This window comes from Ochotona curzoniae, unplaced genomic scaffold (assembly GCF_017591425.1).
Source record: "Ochotona curzoniae isolate NIBS_2020 unplaced genomic scaffold, NIBS_Ocur_1.0 contig_4501, whole genome shotgun sequence".
NCBI classification, from domain to species: Eukaryota; Metazoa; Chordata; class Mammalia; order Lagomorpha; family Ochotonidae; genus Ochotona; species Ochotona curzoniae.
The window spans coordinates 1854768-1874832 of record NW_024466307.1 but is presented as its reverse complement, the minus strand read 5'-3'; the positions used below and the strand labels follow the sequence as shown (position 1 = coordinate 1874832).

General features: G+C 50.6%; 1 protein-coding gene across 1 annotated transcript in view; it reads right to left on the bottom strand.

Moving 5' to 3' along the window:
- The window catches only part of CMYA5 (cardiomyopathy associated 5), a 59636-nt gene that overhangs the window by 22470 nt on the left and 17101 nt on the right, over window positions 1-20065 (bottom strand). The window contains exons 2-6 of the mRNA XM_040985857.1: window positions 15451-19690; window positions 10036-14865; window positions 7133-7228; window positions 5360-5593; window positions 3962-3984 (exon numbers count right to left, since the gene is read on the bottom strand). Coding sequence (XP_040841791.1) covers window positions 3962-3984; window positions 5360-5593; window positions 7133-7228; window positions 10036-14865; window positions 15451-19690 — 9423 coding nt within the window. The remainder of the gene's footprint in view (window positions 1-3961; window positions 3985-5359; window positions 5594-7132; window positions 7229-10035; window positions 14866-15450; window positions 19691-20065) is intronic.

The following is a 20065-nucleotide window of genomic DNA, read 5'->3' as shown; positions in this document are numbered from 1 at the left end:
TAAAGATAGGCTTATTTTGGCACAGAACATTCCTGAAAGCCATGCATAATTATAACACCCTTTCCATAAGCATTTTTGAAAATGCACATAAGTTTAAACTCCAGTCGCAGCTAACTGGCAGTACAGAAAACTTCATTCCTAGGTTCTCAATTTTAAAAATCCCATCAAACTATACAGTCTTAAATATTTTATTTGTAAGCTCCATGATAACAGCTATTCGTTTTTTACTTCCTAAAGGTAATAAATGTTCACAGATCATCTGGGAACTTCTACCTTGTAGAACACTGCTCAACTTCCTGAAGCTAAATTCTGAGTTTCTGGACATTCAGTTAGTTCACCTGTTTCCTGCCAGGCACCATACTGGGTACAGCAATGCAAAGGCAGCTATTCTGAAGGTTTGTAAGTGAATGGCTTTGACAGGCTGAAGAGCCTCCTGGAAGGAAGCTACCTGCTGCTAACTGGGAGCATTCCTGTCCAGGGAAAACCTGGACTTGAACAAAAACAGCTAGTTAACTGAAGGAGAAAGCAAGAAAGGATAGCATGCTGAAGAACACATCCGAGGGCCCCAGGGCAGCAAGGAGCTCCCCTCTGGGCCCCTTTCTCACCCGGGAGTGCAGCTCTCTGCTTGAGCTGACACCATGGACATTGGGAGTTTCCCAGCAGAAACCCCCAGAAGCCTCTAGACTTGCTGTTGGAACTTTCTTCTTTAGACCCTTGCATGATCCCCTGTTCACATAATTCAGATCTCCGGCAGCTCCTTGGCAAGCCCTGCATAGGCTGCCCCTGTGCCCCTTCTTGCAGCCTGGCCGGGTTCTATCTTCTTCAAAAGGCAAGGAAGCAGCTTCTCATCTCCTACTGCACTGCAGTGCCTTTCTAAGCATGCGGGAGGCACTCAACATATTTTGAATGAGTAAGAAGCTTGGGGTGAGGATATCAAGATCTCAGACTTTGATGCTGCAGACAGAGGAAAAAGTAGGCTTGTAATGGACACAAGCTGGTGACCGAGGCATGCCCCAGGCCCTCTCAATCTAGCTGCCACGTAAAGGCAGGACTCCTTGGAGCACAAAAGCTCTGGCTGTAGGTGTCACAAAATGCTTGAGCTTCACAACTCCAGACATGTTGGATTTTAGCACCAGTATAGGATAGCAAGTGCACATCTTTGCACGAGCAGCTCCTACACCTGTGGCCAACTCTTCGTTGTTCTAACACAAGGGAGCAAAATGGAGAAAAAACAACAGGCATCTCTTTAACCAGAACTACCTTTTCTAGACAAATGTGTTTCTTCAAGATATGCAAATGCTCCATCTTAATATGCTTGACAGCATTCCTTAATGGAAGCATAGTGTTGAGAAAAGTCAGTTAATACCCAAGCACTGCCTTCGGAGATCAAGCAGGGAGGGCGGGGAAAAAAAGGCAGAAGGTAGAATAACCCAGAAGATTAGCACTTCCTGTTGAAGAGCATCCCAGGCACAGGGATTTTTTTGGAGGTAGAAGCCTCTGGGAGGCCTTGGGAGGCTCACAGAGCAGTGAGGCTGGGCATCGGGTACCCAGCACCTGCATGCGTCCTCTGGAACAGGGCTTCTGTCATTGCTTGTCTTTCTCTGCCAAGCCCCACACATGTGTGTTGTTGTGGTTTGTTTCCTTATAACAGAAAAATAATGGTTATCTGAAGTGTAGTCTCCTTCAAGTGATACACAACTTGAGCATGGTTAACTCCGATCAACTGGAGGATGAACTTGAAATTAAATGACACATAGATGAGCAAATGTGAGCACACACCAAGGAATAGGATTTAGCTAATTCCCAGGAACAACGTTCTAAGAGTGCAAGGGAACCTTTGCTCAGCCAAGGGCCACATAGATGCTTGTCACATCATTCACGGCCATGTAACATTATCGACTTGACCACCAGCCTGCCATAGATTTAATGAGTTTTCAATCTTACCTGACGCTGCCTTGGCAGGGTGAGACCAAATGTGCAGACTACTGGACATTCCCTACCCCTGGACATGGGGAAAGTGTTCTACAGTGCTTTTTAAGGGAAGGTTCTTCCCTGAATGGAAGAAATATAAATATGCAGATGCACATCTACCCTGTCCAATGTGGATGGAATGGCACTACAAATCCATATGCTTTGTAGATAAAAAATTAATATGAACAATATTTAGTAAAAATGTTTTTTTTTTAATAAAGAAAGCTAGGGCCTGGTGGCGTGGCTCAGTGGCTAAAGCCCTCGCCTTGAAAGTGCCAGGATCCCATGGGAGCGCCGATTCTAATCCTGATAGCCCCACTTCCCTTCCAGCTCCCTGCTTGTGGCCTAGGAAAGCAGTCAAGGATGGCCCAAAGCTTTGGGACTCTGCACCCGTGTGGGATACCCGGAAGAAGTTCCTGGATCCTGGCTTCAGATCGGCATAGCATCGGCCGTTGCACTCACTTGGGGAGTGAATCATCGGATGGAAGATCTTCCTCTCTGTCTCTCCTCCTCTCTGTATATCTGACTTTCCAATAAATAAATAAATCTTTTAAAATAAAAAAAATAAAAAATAAAATAAAGAAAGCTAGAGTAAAGCCTGGGTTTGAGTTTCCTCAGCTGAGTGGAGCGTGTCAGAGACATGTCCTCGCACCTGGGGACGTGGGCATGGCAGATCTGGGAATAGGAAGATCAGATTCTTGAGTTCCACAAGTCTTCCAGGTGACTCAGACACAGCCAGTTCAGGGAACCACTGGACTAGAGGACAGATAGTCACAAACCAGAGGTTCTCATCCCTGGCTGTGGACCAAAAGCACCCAAGATGAAACTTACGAACACCGAGGCCTCAGCCAGACCCATGGAACCTGCATCTCAGGGGACAATGTTCAGGCAGCCATCATGCTGAAAAGGCCCCAGATACTTCTGCTCCTACCAGAGCCACTTTACCAACCCCATACTGACGACACATATACAAATCATTTTCAAAGGACATGTTGGCACTGCTCTGCAGAGTGACGCTTTAATGAGCAAATAGGATTCATCTGTGAGGTTTCAACGATCCAAAATGATCAGGTTTCTAAAACACATCCATCTCCCATGTTTTAAAGGGTCAAGGGCACACAATACTGTGCTGCACATCGAACTGACATGAAAGTAAACTGGAGACAATATTCACAGTTTAGGAACTGCATTCAAAATTACTCTGAAATGATAAAACAATAGACCCAGTCAGCTGCAGAGACCTCAAGCCCTGCCTTGGGGCAAGAGAGACACAGTGGCAGGGTGGTCCAAGAATTTTAACATCATATGCTTGTTTTTTCTTTTTAGATTTTGTGTTAATTGACCCCTAAAAAATCATACCCATTTAGGGGTTACTGTGTGATGTTTCAATAACCAATGTATGCATTGTATGACATGATTTTAATGAACATTTTCTAATTTCTTGTTGGGTGCTTTTCCTTTCAAAAGAAAGAAGAATCCTCTTAGATTGAGTGTTAAAGGGAAATTTAAAAAGGAGAGTTCACTGAGGTTAGCTGAACAAAAAGAGAAGATAAATGTATGACTCCCTTTTGAAAAGAAAATGAGATAACATTCCATTAGGATTACATAAGTCACAAAACCACTCAAGGCAGAGCTCAATGATTTGCTCAAATATTATATTTAACCAATAAGTCTAAGAATCTACACAATTTTTTGTGCGTAGTGACAGGCAGATGGTCTCGATTAGGCTGACAATGCAGAACACATCTCAAAGAAGCAGTTAGAAACCTAGTTAATGATCACTATTACTGAACTGAAGCACATGCAATTTTCTTTGAAAGCTGTCACTTAGCTTTGATGAGCACTGTGTCTACAAGCAAGAAAGCCAGCAGCTCACGCTATGCAGTTCCACCTCGGCAGCTCAGTCTCTACAAAGCATTGAAACACGAAAAGCTAAGCCATCAGCCATGCCATTTCCAGGCGCCTCTGCACTGCACCCCAGAGTGTGTACCTGCCATTGATTTCCTCAAACGACTTAGAGGGAGAACGGAGTGTAGGCAAGGAGAGAGAGAAAAAGAGAGAGACTAGTTAACAACAAGGAAAAGCAAGAAAAATCTCTAAGCCTGCACTTCCCCTCCCTTCTCCTTCCTCTGCCTTAGTTGCCACCTAGGTGAGAAGGAAAAGGAGCTGGGGGCTGGGGACAATGAGGACGCCACCCAGACGCTGCAGAGTCTGGCTCTGTCCTCTGACCAGTGGCCTGTGTGCAGCCTCCTCTCTACTCACTACCCACAGCTATGCTTCCAGAAGTCTCCAAAGCAAGAAAAATGACTTGAACGTGGTTGTTGCGGGCTCAATACCAAATGTCATTGCAGGAGTCTCTTCCCCATGCATCTCTGTAGTTTCCAGGTTTTTTCCAAAACGCACAGATCTTATGTAAGCAGTGGGTGGAGATCCTAAACAAAAAATTGTTCTTCCAGACAGAGGGAAATGCTCTCATTAAAAGCCAGAACAGGCTACTCAGGAAACAGCAAGCACTGTCCTAACCGTCCATTCCACCTGAGGAACTGCAGGCATCACTGTGGGCGCTCAGCCTTCCTCCAGCCTGGCACAGCCTAGCGGTCTGAGCTCCCCTTGCAGAGGCCACGGTCAGGTTTGCTCTGGCTGGCAGTGTCCCCAGAAACAAACAGGAAGCTGCACACTGTCCTGTTCTGTTTGGTCCTTAATGCTCACACTTTATCCCTGGTAGGAGGGAACACGGGAAGGTGAGGCCACATCACTGTCTTGAGAAGGTGCTGTGCCTAGTGGTTGATGGGGCTTAGGCTGCCCTCCAGGCTGACCTCTACTCCCAGAAACCCCTGGTTACTCCTGCTCCTGGAGAGCCAGCAGCTGTAAGCAGCAGGCAGCCTGCCCTCTTGGGGCCTTCGGGCAGTCTCAAGGGACTTGTCTGTCACCACTGACTGGCTTCAGTGGAACAGTCCCTTGCTTGGACACACTGAGAGAGTGACCGTATTCTGTCACCCTTGTGTGTACTAATAGGGGACACCATTGCTACCGTTAGCCACATGGCCAGCTGAGAGGGGGGAAAAGGGAAGACTACACAAGGGGTCACCACAAATTAGGGCAGGGGCAGGACAAGCCCTGGGGCCAGCCGAAGGTACCAGGAGATGGGGCTGGCCCTAACAGCGAGAGTGTGGCATCAACAGGCCTCTGCAGCTGCTTCTCTCCCTTTGAGAAGGTGACCAGGGCAGAGTGGCAGCCAGGACAGTGATACACTCGCCTGGCACCGGGGACCATTCTGCTATTTCAGGGCCCTTTCCTTCAGGCATTGGACTCAACGTTAAGGCCCCCAATGGGACAGACTGTGGAAAGGTGATGTTTAGGAGGCGGGCTTGTGCCCGGCTGTGCTTACGGTCAAGAACACGGCCTCATCGAGCTCCTCGGCCTCCCTGACGATGCTCTCCAGGGTGTCCTTGGCCGAGTCCATGCTCTGCAGGAAGCGCACCATCTGGTCATGCAGGAACTCCATCTTCCTCCTCTTCAGCTCCTCGAAGCCCTGGGCCTTCTCATCATACTGTGCCAGAACCTTCTTCATCATCTGCTCATTCTGCTCCTCCAGTCTCTTCTCATTTTTACTGCAGTTTTCCTGAAAACAAAGCCAGAATGCCACTTCTGAGTGAGGCACAAAGTGTGTGCTTTTGCTTTTCTTTTAAAAAAATCTATTTATATTGAAAAGCAAAGTGATAGAGGGATAGATTGGGGAAAAAGAGAGTGATCTTCTATCCACTGGCTCACTCCCCAATTGGCCACATTAACTGGAGTTTTTATAGGCCAAAACCAGGAGCCAGAGCTTCATCTGGATCCCCTAAATAACAGGGGTCCAAGTTTCCAAGCAAGGAGTGTGACGGGGGAACTGGCCAGCCAGGGTTTGAATTAGGGCCCCGATACGGGATGCTGACATGCTAGCCCACCTGGCCATACCATCAGCCCCCTTTTCTGCTTTTTGAGAGACACATCAGCCTTTTAAAGAACTAGCCTCTGGCACCAGAACAGTGCCCTGCCTACAGTTCCAACCTAGCAACCCCCTTTGCCACCATTAGCCGTGCAACAGAATTCACGGTCAGGGTATCACACAGGAGGCAGGTCATTGCTTCAAGGGCGTTGGCATCAAAGTCTTGCCCACTCATTGTGTTCCAACAAGGGTGGGGAGCCTGGCCTTCAGGGACTGGAGAGAGCCAGGTGCCGTTTTCTCAGCTCCACCACTGTCACAGTGTGAGGGAAGGTGCTACCAGGATACCACAGGGCACTGCCTGCCCAGTGTTCTCTGTGGGGGCACTGTCTGCCCAGTGCTCTCTGGTGGGGTGGCTGTTTCCACTGTGGCAGAGGCTTACTGGCCATTTGGACAAGCGCAGACATCTGCCAGAGCAGGATTTGTGGGGCAATCATAATTTACATTATCCATGCTCAAAAGACATCCTTAAATGAGGGGGCACTCAAAGCAACTGCATGGACTACAGCAGCAGTTCAAGTCTCCCACAAGCAAACCAGGATGTGGAGTTGCCTGGCACCAGATGGCTGTGCCCAGTCTTCCGCAGTAGCCTCGGGCCCTGTGCTGCTCCTGATTGACAAGTGAGGGAGCTGAGCCATCTCTGCAGAAGACCACAGTACAGCAAGGGGCAGGCGGGCACAGCAGCTGGGCAAGCTGTAGCATAGCAGACCCCAGTGGCCTGAGCCTGCACACAGACAGTGACCCCCTCAGGATCCTTCACAGGGCTAACCCAGTGAGAGGCAAGTGGAACATGATACTGAACTCATGTCTTAGTGTCTCATCTCTAACATGGGAGCATTAATAACCTCATGGCTTATAGTGAGAGTAAAGTCAGAGGAAGCTTACAGAGCATTGCCCAGGCAGTAAGTGCTCCGTGTGTGTGTGTGTGTGTGTGTGTGTGTGTGTGTGTGTGTGTGTGTGTGTGTGTGTGTGTTTTCCAAGGCAAATCTTTCATCTGTGGGCAGCAGGAAGTCCAGCCAGTTACACACCACCAGGAGATTCCAGAACTCTCACTCTGAGTGGAACAAAACCTCCGATGGCAACCAACACATGTCCCCAGCGACCCAGGTCCATCCCTTTTGGCTCAGAGCCTCTGAGCTACGCACAGACCAGGATGGAGAGAAAGAGAGAACTTACCTCCACGGTGTTAAAGAAGGATTCTATCTCACCAACAAAGGCTTCGATCCTCAAGGACTTTTCTTGCAAATTTTCCAGAAATTCTGCTAATTGAACCTGAGGGAAAGAATGAAGAGGTCCTTAGCCAATGATTTGGAGAAGTGGCTCCCATAGTCCTATAAGTTCAGCAAGTTTTGCTAAACTGAATTCACTCATAAGTCGATCTTCAAATTGTTTCTTTCACTGCTTCATTTAAACGGACCGTAGTTAATTAGGAGGTCTGTGAGTGTCAGCCCCAACTCCAAGCCATTCCACCAAGACAATGTACTTTCTCATGCAAAGCAGTCTTGGGTGGATGTGAATCTTTCTGTTTGGCAAGGACTCCCGCATCCCAGGAGCAGCAGCATCTTTGCTGAACTAGTCCCACACACCTTGGGCCTCAGCTCTGCCTGGAGAACCTAACCCTGAAAATGTGAGGACATCTCTGCGGTTCAAAGTCCAGCACACCAGTGACAGGGACCATCCGCACAGGGACCCAACAGTTAGGACACTCAGGACTGTGCCTGGAGGGATGGCACCCACTCTAACCACAGTTAGACACCTGTTCTGCTAAAGGCACTCAGCAGCCCGGTAGAGAACCAGATCAACCATGGAAAGAGCAAAGTGCGACCCTGGTTGGCCTTGACGGGTGCCTCTTCAGGATCCAGCCCCTACTTCCTCCCATGGCCCCCACGCTCCCCACACAAGGCTCCCATCATCCCCAGGCTCGCACCACACAAGCTCTCTCTTCTTTGGACCCATTCACACCTGACTGCCTTTTCCTATGGTCCTCCCAGTCTCTAGAATGTTCTTCCTGCCCTTGATTGCAGTAAGTGATCCTTTTCACTTAAGTCTCTCCAAGTTTACCTTTGAGAAACACCGTCCCTAACCAACCCTCAGCTATTCAACACCCTTGCTCATGCGCGCACACACACACACAGAGTATGATTTCTCAGGGTAGCTCCATCTACGTTAAGAGAGAGGAGTGACAAAAGCTAAGGCATTGGGATGGGGACAGACTGAGGAGGGAAAGCCTGTATCCATCAACCCTTGAGGTGGCACCTGAGGGGCACCAGAGCCATCCATGCATGCTGGGGAACTCTCTGCCACAACTTCTCTCAGTTAATTCTTGTTTGTAAGCCATAATCTTCACAGTGGACCTCATCAAGTAAGAGATTCCCCTTCAGTCAGCCTGGTTTCTGCTTCCTCCTTCTGTTACTTCTCAGAACAGAGAAATCAGGCAGGAAACATGGCAAAAGATTGCTAATAGAGGAGACACCCTCTCCCTCTACCTCTTTCTCCCCACTCTTCTTGAATTCACAATATCTGGATAATGATTAAATTTACAAAACTCACACAGATAATACATAAATTATATGGTTGAGAATACTCCAGCCTCTTTCTGCTCATAGCACCCGGCAGGTGAATGAATGCATTCACTTCACTGCAGCCTATGTGCCACAGGTCTGATTCCATAAAAGAACCTGTCCTCTCCCTATCCCCAAACTTGAACAGATAGAGTTCCAATAGAATTTCACCTTGTGAAAACAGAATCTACATCAAACTAAGGACTAGCTTTGTGCGGGGTGGAGAGGAATGCCAGAATTCCAATTTGAACTTAACTGAATGAAAATCACTAAGCAAGACAAGAGTGTGAGCCCTGGAATCAGACAGACCCAGGGACCTAGCCTGCCACGCATGGCCTACGGCAAACTGCATAATCTCTCTGAGCCCATTTCACCAGCCGCAAATTGACAGCAGTGGAAAGATTCCTGTGAAGACCCAAAACCATCCTGTATGCCAAGGATGTAAAGCCATGCCTTGTACAGAGACCACGCTCAGCCCTTTGAAGATCCTTCCCACTTTTGTATCGGGCAAGAGCAGGGAGATGGGTGGCAGACCACGGGAAGGCAGGTAGGAGGCTCCAAGTGTGATGCTGAATTCCAGTGGTGTGTTGGATGCAGCATCCCTGTCGTCACAGACACAATGATGTATGTGGTGATTAACGTTTCGGGTGAAACATCAGGGTCCTAAGACACAGCCAGCAATGTGAGAATTCTCTATTTCTCGTTTAAATTTTGTACATGAAAGGAAGCATGCAGAAAACAGAAATCTAATAATATCTTACTTTCTGAGTCTATATGTACAATATAACAAAATTCAATGTCCTATGTATAATTTTAAAGGATAACACCAAAGGATGATAGAAAGTGAGTTATAATTTATGCTTAAAGGTGTGCTTAAACGGGCCCGGCGCGGTGGCGCAAGTGGTTAAAGGTCCTCGCCTTGCACGCCCGAGATCCCATATGGGCGCCGGTTCTAATCCCGGCAGCCCCGCTTCCCTTCCAGCTCCCTGCTTGTGGCCAGGGAAAGCAGTTGAGGACAGCCCAAAGCTTTGGGAACCTGCACCCGCGTGGGAGACCCGGAAGAGGCTCCTGGCTTCGGATCGGCATAGTATCGACCCGTTGCGCTCACTTGGGGAGTGAATCATCGGATGGAAGATCTTCCTCTCTGTCTCTCCTCTCTGTATATCCACCTTTCCAATAACAAAATAATAAAAATAAATCTTTAAAAAAAAAAAAAAAAGGTGTGCTTAAACTTCAAATTTGGGGCCAAGATAATGTTAAAATTTAGTTTTGTTGTAAGGTGATGAACTGTCCAAAGCCATGTTCCAATGATTATTTGTCCCGGTGTCTCCAGGCTCTCTGAAAATGCCAGGCACTCAGCGAATACCAAATAAACAGATGTCAAACCAACCTGTTTTCAGTTAATTTCTCTGCTTAAAGATGAAGGCTTCAAACATTTGTCTTCTTCTAACTGGAGACAATGGGAACACAAATGCACTGTACTTGTACTGCTATCCATAAGGTTTAAAGTCTACCCACCTTCACGGCGCTTATGGCTGTGTCAAGCGTGGAAACCTCGTGGTCTTTGTGGGTGCCCTTCATCTTATCAAGAGCTGAGATCGGGCTCTTGCAGGTGCAGCAATACGTGTCAACCTGGGCCCTTTTTGGCTCCCTTGATGCCTTCTCGATCGCAGGCTCTGAGGACACGTGGTCTGGGGCAGTCCTCTCTCTGCCCTCTTCATCTTGCTTGGCAGATGAGCGCTGTTCCACCTCCCACTCCAAGGACTCCTGGCCTTCAGATGCATCTCTGGGCGTGGCTTCTGAACTCAGTTCTCCTGATGAAACGCCTGCATAGCCAAGTGGCTCAGCAAACGGGTATTCATCTTGCACAGGGCTATTGCGCAGCCTCCCCAGGCTTGGCTCAGGCGGGGCTGGTCTCTGAGGTTCCTCTTGTGCTGCCTCCTCAATGTGAGTAAGGAGGGATGCGGACTCCTCGTCAGGGAAGGACACTTGTACGGGGACATTCAGGCCACCCTCTGGACCTGCATGTGCTGCCTCACTTCCCTGACTTGTCTCCTCCTCCACGGGTGCCAGGGCATGGGGAGTGTCCACAAATGGAACCGCATAGCTCATCTCTTGGGCCGCTGCTGTGACTTCTTCCACGACGGGAGCCTCTCTCAGCCGCACTGCTGCATCACTGGGGGTCTCCACTCGGCCCTCTGCTTCTCCTTCCCTGTACATGGCTCTCTGCTCCTCTTCCAGACTCTTCTTCCCCAAAACAGTTCCAAACCTGTCCCAGATCTCCCTGCCTGCAGCCATCGGTTGGTATGACTCATCCTTCTCAGTGGGTTCGTCTTCCAGCCCTTGGCCTTGGTCCTTCTGAGGTGCAGGAGTGTCATGGAGAATGTCATCTTTGAGGATGTACTTCTCGAAATACATTCCTGTTCCATCATCAATGTCAGATTTCCTGCTTGGAAACGAAGCCTCTGAGTTCACGCTGTCACCTTCAGAAGCCGTCTCCTCTTCCTGCTTTCTCTCTCCGACTGCCTCGTCATAGAGATCCTTATATAAAAACGCAAGTGCAGGAGGTTGCTCCAGAAGCTCGGGGTTGACAGCTTTGACGGTGGTAGGAAATATCTGGGTTCTCGACAGAACTCCCTCCTCTTTGTCAAATAAAGGCATCCCGGGTGCCTTGGAGTCGCTGCCTCTGTGGTCTGCCTGTGAAACATCTTCACCAGGCTGAACAAGCAAAGACTGCTGGGTCTCTGGGTGAGATAATTTGCTGTGGTCCTTTTCCAGGCCATAAAAGCTTTCATCTAGTTGCACCAAGTCATATTCTTGTTCCAGGACCGTTTCGTCTCCCATCGTTTCTTCAGTTATTTCCTTTGAGAGTTCCTCTTCAACCCTTAACCTCCGTGGAGGTTGCTGCCTCTCCGGGTCTGGCGAGATGTTATAATCAATCAGAGTATATTTTTCAAAGTAATCCTCTTCACTGGGGATTGTGGGCGGAGCAAAAACTAAAGCATCAGCTTCTGGGCGTGGCTCCTCTTGCGTTTCGCGATCATGTGGCTGTTCGTTTTCTTTGAGAGATGTGACTTTCCCAGCAGCATCTGCTAGGTTGCTCCGTGGAACTTCATGGACAGCAGCTGCCTCGCGATCCACATGGTGTGCCATGGTTTTAATTGAGACATTCTCAACCAAATATTCTAACTTATCTTGCATGTGTTCACTTTCTTCCTGATCAACGGAGGGAATAAAGGCAGGGGCGTGAATGTTCAGTATCTCACAGCCCTCTGAGATAATGCTGAAGGCGCTCTTCTGATCTTCCGAAAGCCCGGCTGGCTTACTGGTCATCGTGAGCTCCTCTTCTTTGGCCTTCTCGGGCGTTTCTTTAGTAGGAGCCGTTTTATCAGCACTGGCTGCCGATGCACTGGCTATAAATTCAGCATAGTTGCTTCTTGCTGGGGACAACGGTTCACTTGCACAGGCACCTGCTGCGGCTGCCACGTGCTGCCTTGAGACAAGAATGGATTGGGTGGGCACAGCAGAGGAGGTGGCTCTGGGTGTTTGCACAGTATGGACTGTGTGGCGTTCTGGGGTCCAGTCTGGCTGTGGCACTTCCCGGTTTTTCTCTGCATTCACTGCTGTGAGTTCTTTTGAAGCCCGAGTTGGTGGTTTTGGAGGTGACAGCAGACGTGGTGGTGTCTCTAAGCTCTTTGTTTCCTCAGGAAGATCAACTAAAGTTCCTTCAGAGTCTCCTGCTGGAGCTCCAGGCTCAGCTGGCTCCAACACTGGCACGAGTCCCTTTTCCTCACTGGGGATGCTTAATACACCCCGGTGTGATTTTTCAAATGCCAAGTCTCCTTCTGGAGGTAAAGAATGCTTACCCATTTTGTCATGGTAAGGAAGATCCTCTGGATGGAAGCTTCTGTCTTTCTCCGTTGAAACTCTGTCTTCTAACGCCTGTGGCGGGGCTCCTCCCACCTCTGCTTCCCTGATTTCAGGGTGAATCTCTAAGACAACGCTTTCTGGTTTTTCAATCACTGATGTCATTTTAACTAAGGAGAACGATTCCGTTTCACCCAAAGAACGTACTAAAGTGACCTCTGATTCTTCAGGCACAGACACGGCCCCTTCCCGCTGCTGCTTCTCCTCTGAAAACACAGGCAGCTGCTTCTCTCTTACCTCTTCCCCGTCCTGCTCAGAACCAACAACTCCAGAGCTTTCCTTGCGGTCGCCACGTTGACTGATAAGCTGCAGCGGTGTGGCTGTCTTGGATTCTTCCAATTTGTACATGATATGTGCCCTTCCTATCTCCTTGTCTTCTATGAACTCTAATGGGACCTTCGTTTTCTGTCTTTCTGCCAGCACCTGCTCTTCAGCCAACATCCAGGATGTGGTCTCTGAGTTATCCTTCTCCTCTGTGGGGCTGGCAGATCTGAGTTTTGTTTCCTGCCCAAAATTTCTTGAAGAAATGGATTCTGGCTGGTCTCTCTTTAGCCTGCCTTCTTCAACAGCAGCTACGATGCCTTTTGGTTCTTCTCCTTGCAAAATGATCAACTCTGGCTTCTTTGATTGCTCCATGACACTCCTGCTTGTGAAGTCAGATGAAGCTGGTTTGGGTCGCTGTGGCGTCTTATCGACAATGCCAAATGAAGAGAGTGATTCTTCTTTCTGATCACTTCTTGGTCCCTCCTGAAGAGAAACAGTCCACTCAGAGGGAGGAGAAATGGCTGGCTTCTGGTGTCTTTTACCATCAGTCACAATGGCCAATTTTTCACTTGTGGTAGTAGAGGGCTGAATTCCCACATGGTCCCTGCCACCAGCAGAAGGAGCTGCTGAGTTTCTGTCCTCCTCCCTTAAGCAGGGTACAGCTTCCCTCTCACGATCTCTGGATGCCTCAGAGCTGGACTGTGCCTGTTCTAAAGCCTCCACTTTTGAAGAGACCAGCAATGTTTCTCTAAGGTCTTGACCTTCAGCAGGTGTGGCCGCAGCAGCTACAGGTCTCGTCCCTGGCTTCCGAGCTGCCGTGGGACTCTCACCTTCCAGCACACTCAGGGTCCCCACACTTGTGGCAGGGGGACACGGCGGAGGTTCCACATCTTTTTTGGCAACTTTGTTATCTGGAGTGCTTGATCCAAAGAGCAAACTGGACATCCAGGACTTAAAAGAGGAAATTCCTTTCTTTGCCTTTTCCTCGGGCACAGCTGGCTCTGCTGCCTTTGGCTGCGCACACAGCTGCTGGGCCTCATCTGGGACATCTGGAGGTTGAGGTTCTTCCTTGGCTGGGATTGGGGAGAGGGCTGGCCCTTGCGGGAGAATTTTCATGGCAGAGGCAGCTGTCTTTCCCTCATTAGCATCACCTATAACCTTTGGCAGGACCCCTCCTGCGTCTTCTAATGGCTTCTCAGCAGGTAATCTGTGAGATTCCGGTTCATAGCCATTAGCAAGCTCAGGCGCGGCTTGGGCAGGAGACTGGATAGCCTCTGACTTGCCTTCCTCGGTAAACAGACCAAACTCTGGTGCTTTTTGGATGGTTCCTGCAGGATATAGCTTGGTTTCTTCCTGGAACTCCTCTTCACGAGGCCTGGGGAGCTCTGTGTCTGCCTTCTGCGATGTCAGACTCTCCCTTCCCACCACAGAATGGGGCTGCCTCTCCTCTGTCAAGCTCGTCTCTACATTTTCAGCCAGAACTGGAGGTGTTGGTTCTTGAGCCAGCTGTCGTTCCTCAAGAGAGGAAGCCTTGGTTGACCAGGTTTCCCCAGCCTGGAGCTGTCCTGTCATGCGGTCTCTGCTCCCAGCAGATTCCAGCTGCACAGGTCCCAGCCTTCTTTCCTCCTGTTCGCTGGCCACGTTTTCTGGCTTTGCCAGTGTCCCCTTCTTATCCTTGGGAGAAATCAGCACCTCTTTGATATCTGCAGATTCGGTTCCCTTACTGGATCTTGATTGTTCCAGAGGCAGGTTCTGTTTCAAAATCGGAAGTTGTTTAATACCCAAACCTTGCTCGTCTGCAAAAGAGCTGCTTACACCGGGTGATTCGATGGCTTGATCCAAAGCGTGTGCCTTTTCCAGCTGCTCCTGTTGCATTTGAAGGTTGGACACGGTCTTTGATGGTTCCCTGGCAGAAACAGGACGCTTCTTGCTTTCCCCTTCCCTGTCCCTTGGCTCGCCTTGGCTCTTTTCTAAGATAGAGACCCCTGCTTGTTTTATTCCTACAGAGCTTCTGTCTACACCTTCAGTGCCAACAGGCATGGCCTCTGGCAATTCTGGTAGTTTCTGTGGCCTTACTTTCTTTTCAGGCTCCAGAGAAAGTGCTGCCTGAACAAGGTCATGGTTTTCTAACAGGATGTCTCCCTGGGCTGCAGCCCTCTGCGTGGTGGTCAGGACTGTCAGGGCTGAATCTGCTGATGCTACATTTCCCACCTCGGGAGTGCCTGCTATTTCCCACCCTCTGTCTTCAGGAACTGTGCGTTGGACTACAGGTGTCACAGTCTGCAACAATGGGAACTCTGCTTCTTCTCTCTGGCTCTCACTACCAAAGCCGTGCGAAAGCTCCTGTGCAGGCACTGGTGCTGCTGGAACAGAGACCAGGTGCTTCTTCTGAGAATGTTCAGCATCGTGGACTGCGGACGGCAAGCCGCTTTGTTCATCTCCCACCCTTGCTTCCTCAGATACTTCGGAGCACAGCTTGCTTAGTGGTAACCCGGGTTTCACTTCTTCTATTCCTACCCTTGGTAAAATCTCACATTCTGGTGCAGAGGGCACATGTGGCATTGGAGGCAACGTAATTCCTTTCCCTGCTTCTGACGAAGCAGAGCCTTTGGATAGATTTGCTTCAGGGAGAGCAGCAGCTCTTGGAATTGCTGCCTCTTTGGCTTCTTCTATGAGAACTGCATGCACATCTCCAGACTTAGCAGGTGGGAACAAACCACCTCCGAGGGCGTGTTGTCCCGCCTGGGCCAGGGCTGCCCCTTCCACGTGAGTGGCGAGAGATACACCTGCTCCTATTTCCACTTTGGTAAGATTTGCATCAAACTTAGCTGTAGATGTTGAGGTTGTAGATGACATAGGCTCAATTTCTTCTGATGAAGCCGAAACTGCCGATGAAGGCAGATCCTTCTCAACTTCCCTTCCTGCTGCTGGAGAAGCAGTGGAAAGGGCGCTGGGTGTCTTCATGGTTTTAGAATCATATTTTACCTCCTTTTTCACGCCTAATGAAATCTCAGGTCCAGGTGAAAATGTCTCTTTCAGGGGTGAATGAGGCTTCGCTGCTTCCGACTCATCCTTTAACACCCTCCGCCCGGGTTCAGAAGCTGCACTTGCAGCTAAATCGGGTTTGACTTCCTTCTTTGGCTCCTCTACCAAGCCAGGCAGAGCCGACAGTTTTGTCTCAGCCCTGGGAACATGTGGAGGCTGTGGCTCTGTCTTCTGAGCCTGTGACACCTGTGCTGTTGCTTCTTGAGAATGAGGCACAGTTTCCCTCTCTCTGGCTTTTGGCAATGCCATCTGTTCACCTGCAGCTTTTAAAGTGTCTGACACTTTGGGTTCCTGGTCTTTGCCCACGGCATGCACTGAATGCTGGGAGGCGGGCGAAATGGGCCGGTTCTCCTTCACCACGGACGACTGTGCAGCTGACAAAGGTGGTGAAGTGGCTCCTGCCCTGCCCATCTTGATGTCTCCCTTCTCGGTCTCATTGCTCAACTCTGCAGACTCAGGCTCTAGGAAAGCCTGCTGCTGCATCCTGATGAGATATTCAGATACAGATGTTGAGGTGATTTGGGCATCTGGCTTAATTTCGGCTTCTTCCTCCTGTGTTGTTGAAGGTGGTGGACTCACCACTCTAGGTACGTTTTGCTCCGGTGAAGAATCGAAGTGCTCCGGCACGGGGGTGGTAGCAGCTGATCCACCATCTTCTTGGTCCGCTCCCGGAGAGCAGGGATAACTGGAAGCATGCCGGCCAGTGAGCAAGCAGCCCAGCTCAATTTCATTCTCTGTTTCGGGGCTTCTGTAGGGCGGGACTGAAACCTGTGAGGCTGAGTCTGGAGAAAAGAGCTCGGTGTCTCCAGTGTCTTCGTCCGAGAACACCGTGTGATCAGAGGGGGAGGTTAAATACACTGGCGAGTCACACTCCAGCTCTCTTCTCTCTGAGCCCTGAGCCACAGAAGGTGGAAACGAGAATTCTGAAACAAATGCAGAGTCTGGAGAAAAAGGCCCAATGTCTCCTCTCTCCTGCTCTGAGAGACTCTCGGCAGATGAGGCCGCTTTTAGGTTCTCAGGGGAACTGCAAACAATTTCCTCCTCCAGCAACTCTGGAGGTGCAGAAAATGTTGATGTGGACATGGAAGATGGTATGTACGGCTCCAGCTCCACTGGCACCGCTTCTGCTGGGGCCTGACACTCAGTGACCCTTTCTGGGGTGTGCTGGGGCAGAGGGTGTTCGGACACGGAGGCCACAACTGGTCCAACGTCTTCATTCTTTTTTTCTGACAGGATTGCATGTGCAGAAACACCTTTTGATCCGAGTTGTGGCTTCTCATTGGTGATTTCCTTTTGGGATTCCTGCATGGCGGTAAGTGGAGTTGCGTGTTGGGAAACGAATTCTGAATCTGGGGGATGTGGCTTGGTGTCTTCTTCTGACAAGATCGTTTGCTCAGAAACATTTTTCGACCTGAGTTGCGGCAGGTCCTGAATTATTTCCTTTTGAGATTCTTGGGCGGCATCTGGTGGAACTGCGTGTTTGAAAATGAGTTTTGAATCCGGGGGTTGAGGTCTAGCATCTTCCTTTTCCTCTGTTGGTATCACACACTCAGAAACATCTTCCGATCCCTTGTCAATGATTTCCTTTTGGGATTCCTGTGTGGTGTTGGGTGGAACCGCATATTTGGAGGCCAGTTTGGAAGCCGGGGTGAAAGGCTCATTAGCTGGGCCCTCTCCTGGTGGGACTGGGAGCTCCAAGGTGGCAGTGGGGGGCAGCGGAGCCCGGCCCTCGGGGGGCTTCTCGGGGGTGCCTGGTGCCAGCGAGTGCCCAGGCACTGAGGCCACATCTGGGCCAGCATCTGCCTTCTCTTCTGACAGGATCACGTGCTCAGAAACAGCTTTTGTTGTGAGTTGGGGCACCTCATCAATTATTTCCTTTGAGGACTCCTGTGGGGTGCTCGCATACTTGGGGACAAGTTTTGCATCCTGCATGGAAGGCTCAGTTCCTGTACCCCCTCCTGAGGTGACCGGCAGATCTGAGGTAGCGGAAGGCTGTGTGGAGAGCTCGGGGGTCCTCTGGGATGCCGGGGCTGGGGAGTGGGCTGCAGCGTCCTCCTCTCCTGGCAGAGCCAGGGGCTCAGGAGCGCGCTCGGAGCTGAGCGGCACCGTGGGCTCCGGAGCTTTCCTCAGGGACTCTGAGCTGTCCCAGGCCGCCTCGGACTCCCACCCGCTTTTGGTGCCCTCATCAGCCGAGAGGCCAGGGGACATGGTTGAGGACAGCGGGGACTGCCACCCCAGAGCCTCGCTCTCTCCTTCCGACCAGACTGCGGGTTCGGAGTCAGCTGGAGGAGAAGAAACCTCCTCCTCCTCCTGCGCCCCACGTTGTGAGCCCTGTGGCACCGAGAACTCGGACACGAAAGCAGAATCTGTGGAAACTGACTCGCTTTCCTCTCGTTCTTCCTCAGCCAGGGCCACGCGGTCCCGCGTCCACGCAGCCGGCGCGGGCAGCCGGGTCTCCTCGTCCTCCAGCTCAGCCGGCCGCCGGGGCGGGAAGCTCTGTTCGGAGGGCAGCGGGCTGTCGGGGTACTCCAGTTCGATCACCTCCTCCTCTGCCAAATCAAAGTCCTCGGGCTCGGGCGAAGCACCTAGGAGTAGCGGAGGTTCTGGTTCTTTCTCCTCTGCTTCCTCCACCACGGGGGGCTCAGGAGGGCGGCCTTCAGGCTCTCCTCTGACCCCGGCATGAGGAGGGGTCCATGGTTCAGACTCCAACGCTGCCGGTTCCGGTGAGGCCAGGTCCGGCTCCTCTTCATCAGAACCCATGGATTCCTGTGGAAACTCTGTCAAGCCCGGTGGCCCTGCCTCTAGGGCACCATCTTCCACCTCCTCCTTCCTCACCTCCTCCTTCCTCACTTCCTCCTTCCTCACCTCCTCCACTGGTGAGGGCCCAGCCTTGGAGTCCTTCTCTGAAGCTGCCATTGCTGGTGAACCAGGCTCAAGCTCTTCCCTGGCAGATTCCAGGAACATGGGTGAATGACGGGCAGGAGGGGAAGGCCCCATTGCCGGGGCTTTGGCCTCCTGACCCAGCTGCTGTGACACAGATGGCAAGGCCCTGAGCTGCGTCTCCCCACTTCCTGTGTGCACAGCTTCTGAGGTGGTCCTTAATGGAGCATCCACAAACCTTTCCTTTCGGTCCTGGGGACTGGCCAGTGAGGACAGGGCTGGACGCCCTTTGGAGAGTGCATTCCTCCAGGGGGGAGAAGGCTCCTTCGTGCTGTCCTCCCGGCTCCGAGCTGCCACTTTGTCCACATGGGAAACCCTACCAGCCTCACGACTGCCCATGTCTGGCTCCAGACTAATGGAGGCCTCCTTTCCTTTCCTGTAATGTATTTCTTTAATGACGTAACCCTTCGGCAACGTCCCATAAAACTGCAGTGGGATCAGCTCTTCCTTCACTGAATTGAACATCTTGATCTTGTACTGCACCGTTCCAATGTAGACAGGCCTGAGCACCAGCGGCTTATGCTCCTTGTAAATGGCCCCGGTGATGGGGGGTGTGTTGGAGGTGGTCTTCTTCCTTGCTCTGTCAGAAAGGCCGGCAGACAACTGTTCCTTCTTAGCGCTTAGGCTTCCTGCGACTAAAGGGCTGTCTTTGTTGGTGGTGGCAACAGCTTGGGAGTCAGCCGAATTCTTTCTTCTGGTGCCCTTCCGACGCAGTGATGGTGAGCCTGGCTTTGACCTGTGAGCCCTTTTCCGGCCCTTTTTAACTTCTCCCACAGCAAAGGAAACATTCCCTGGGGGAGAACTCACAGTTGACCCTTCTGGACTGTACACACCAGAAGTCTGACTCTCTTCTGAGGCCCAGGGAGTGGAAGATCCACTCGAGTGGGTCTCCCAGGTGATCCCACTGTCCTCCCGTTGAACGGCCACCATGGAAAAGGAGGGGTCAGAGATGATGCAGTCCTGCCTGGTGGTTCCCTCTTCATCCTCGTCTGATAAGCTACAGTGAATAAGAATACCAATGATTACTTTAGTATTATAATGGTATAATTAATTAGTACAGTAAGTAAATCAGTTTTAAAAAGGTAAAAATTTAACTTGACATTAAAATACAATCATTATTTTATCCACATCAAAATTAAGGTTCTATGTGAAACAGTTAAACCAGGGTAGGTATGTGGTGCTGCAGTTAAGCTGCCAGGGGAGACGCCTGCCTCCCTTAAGGACTGCTGGGCTTGAGTCCCACCTCCACGTCCAATCCCAGCTTCCTGCTAATCACGTCCTTGGGAGCTGCAGGTGAAGGACTGGGGTCCTTGTCCCCCCTGGAGGAGACTGGGACGGGACTTAGACTGTCTGATGCAATCTTACAGAAGAC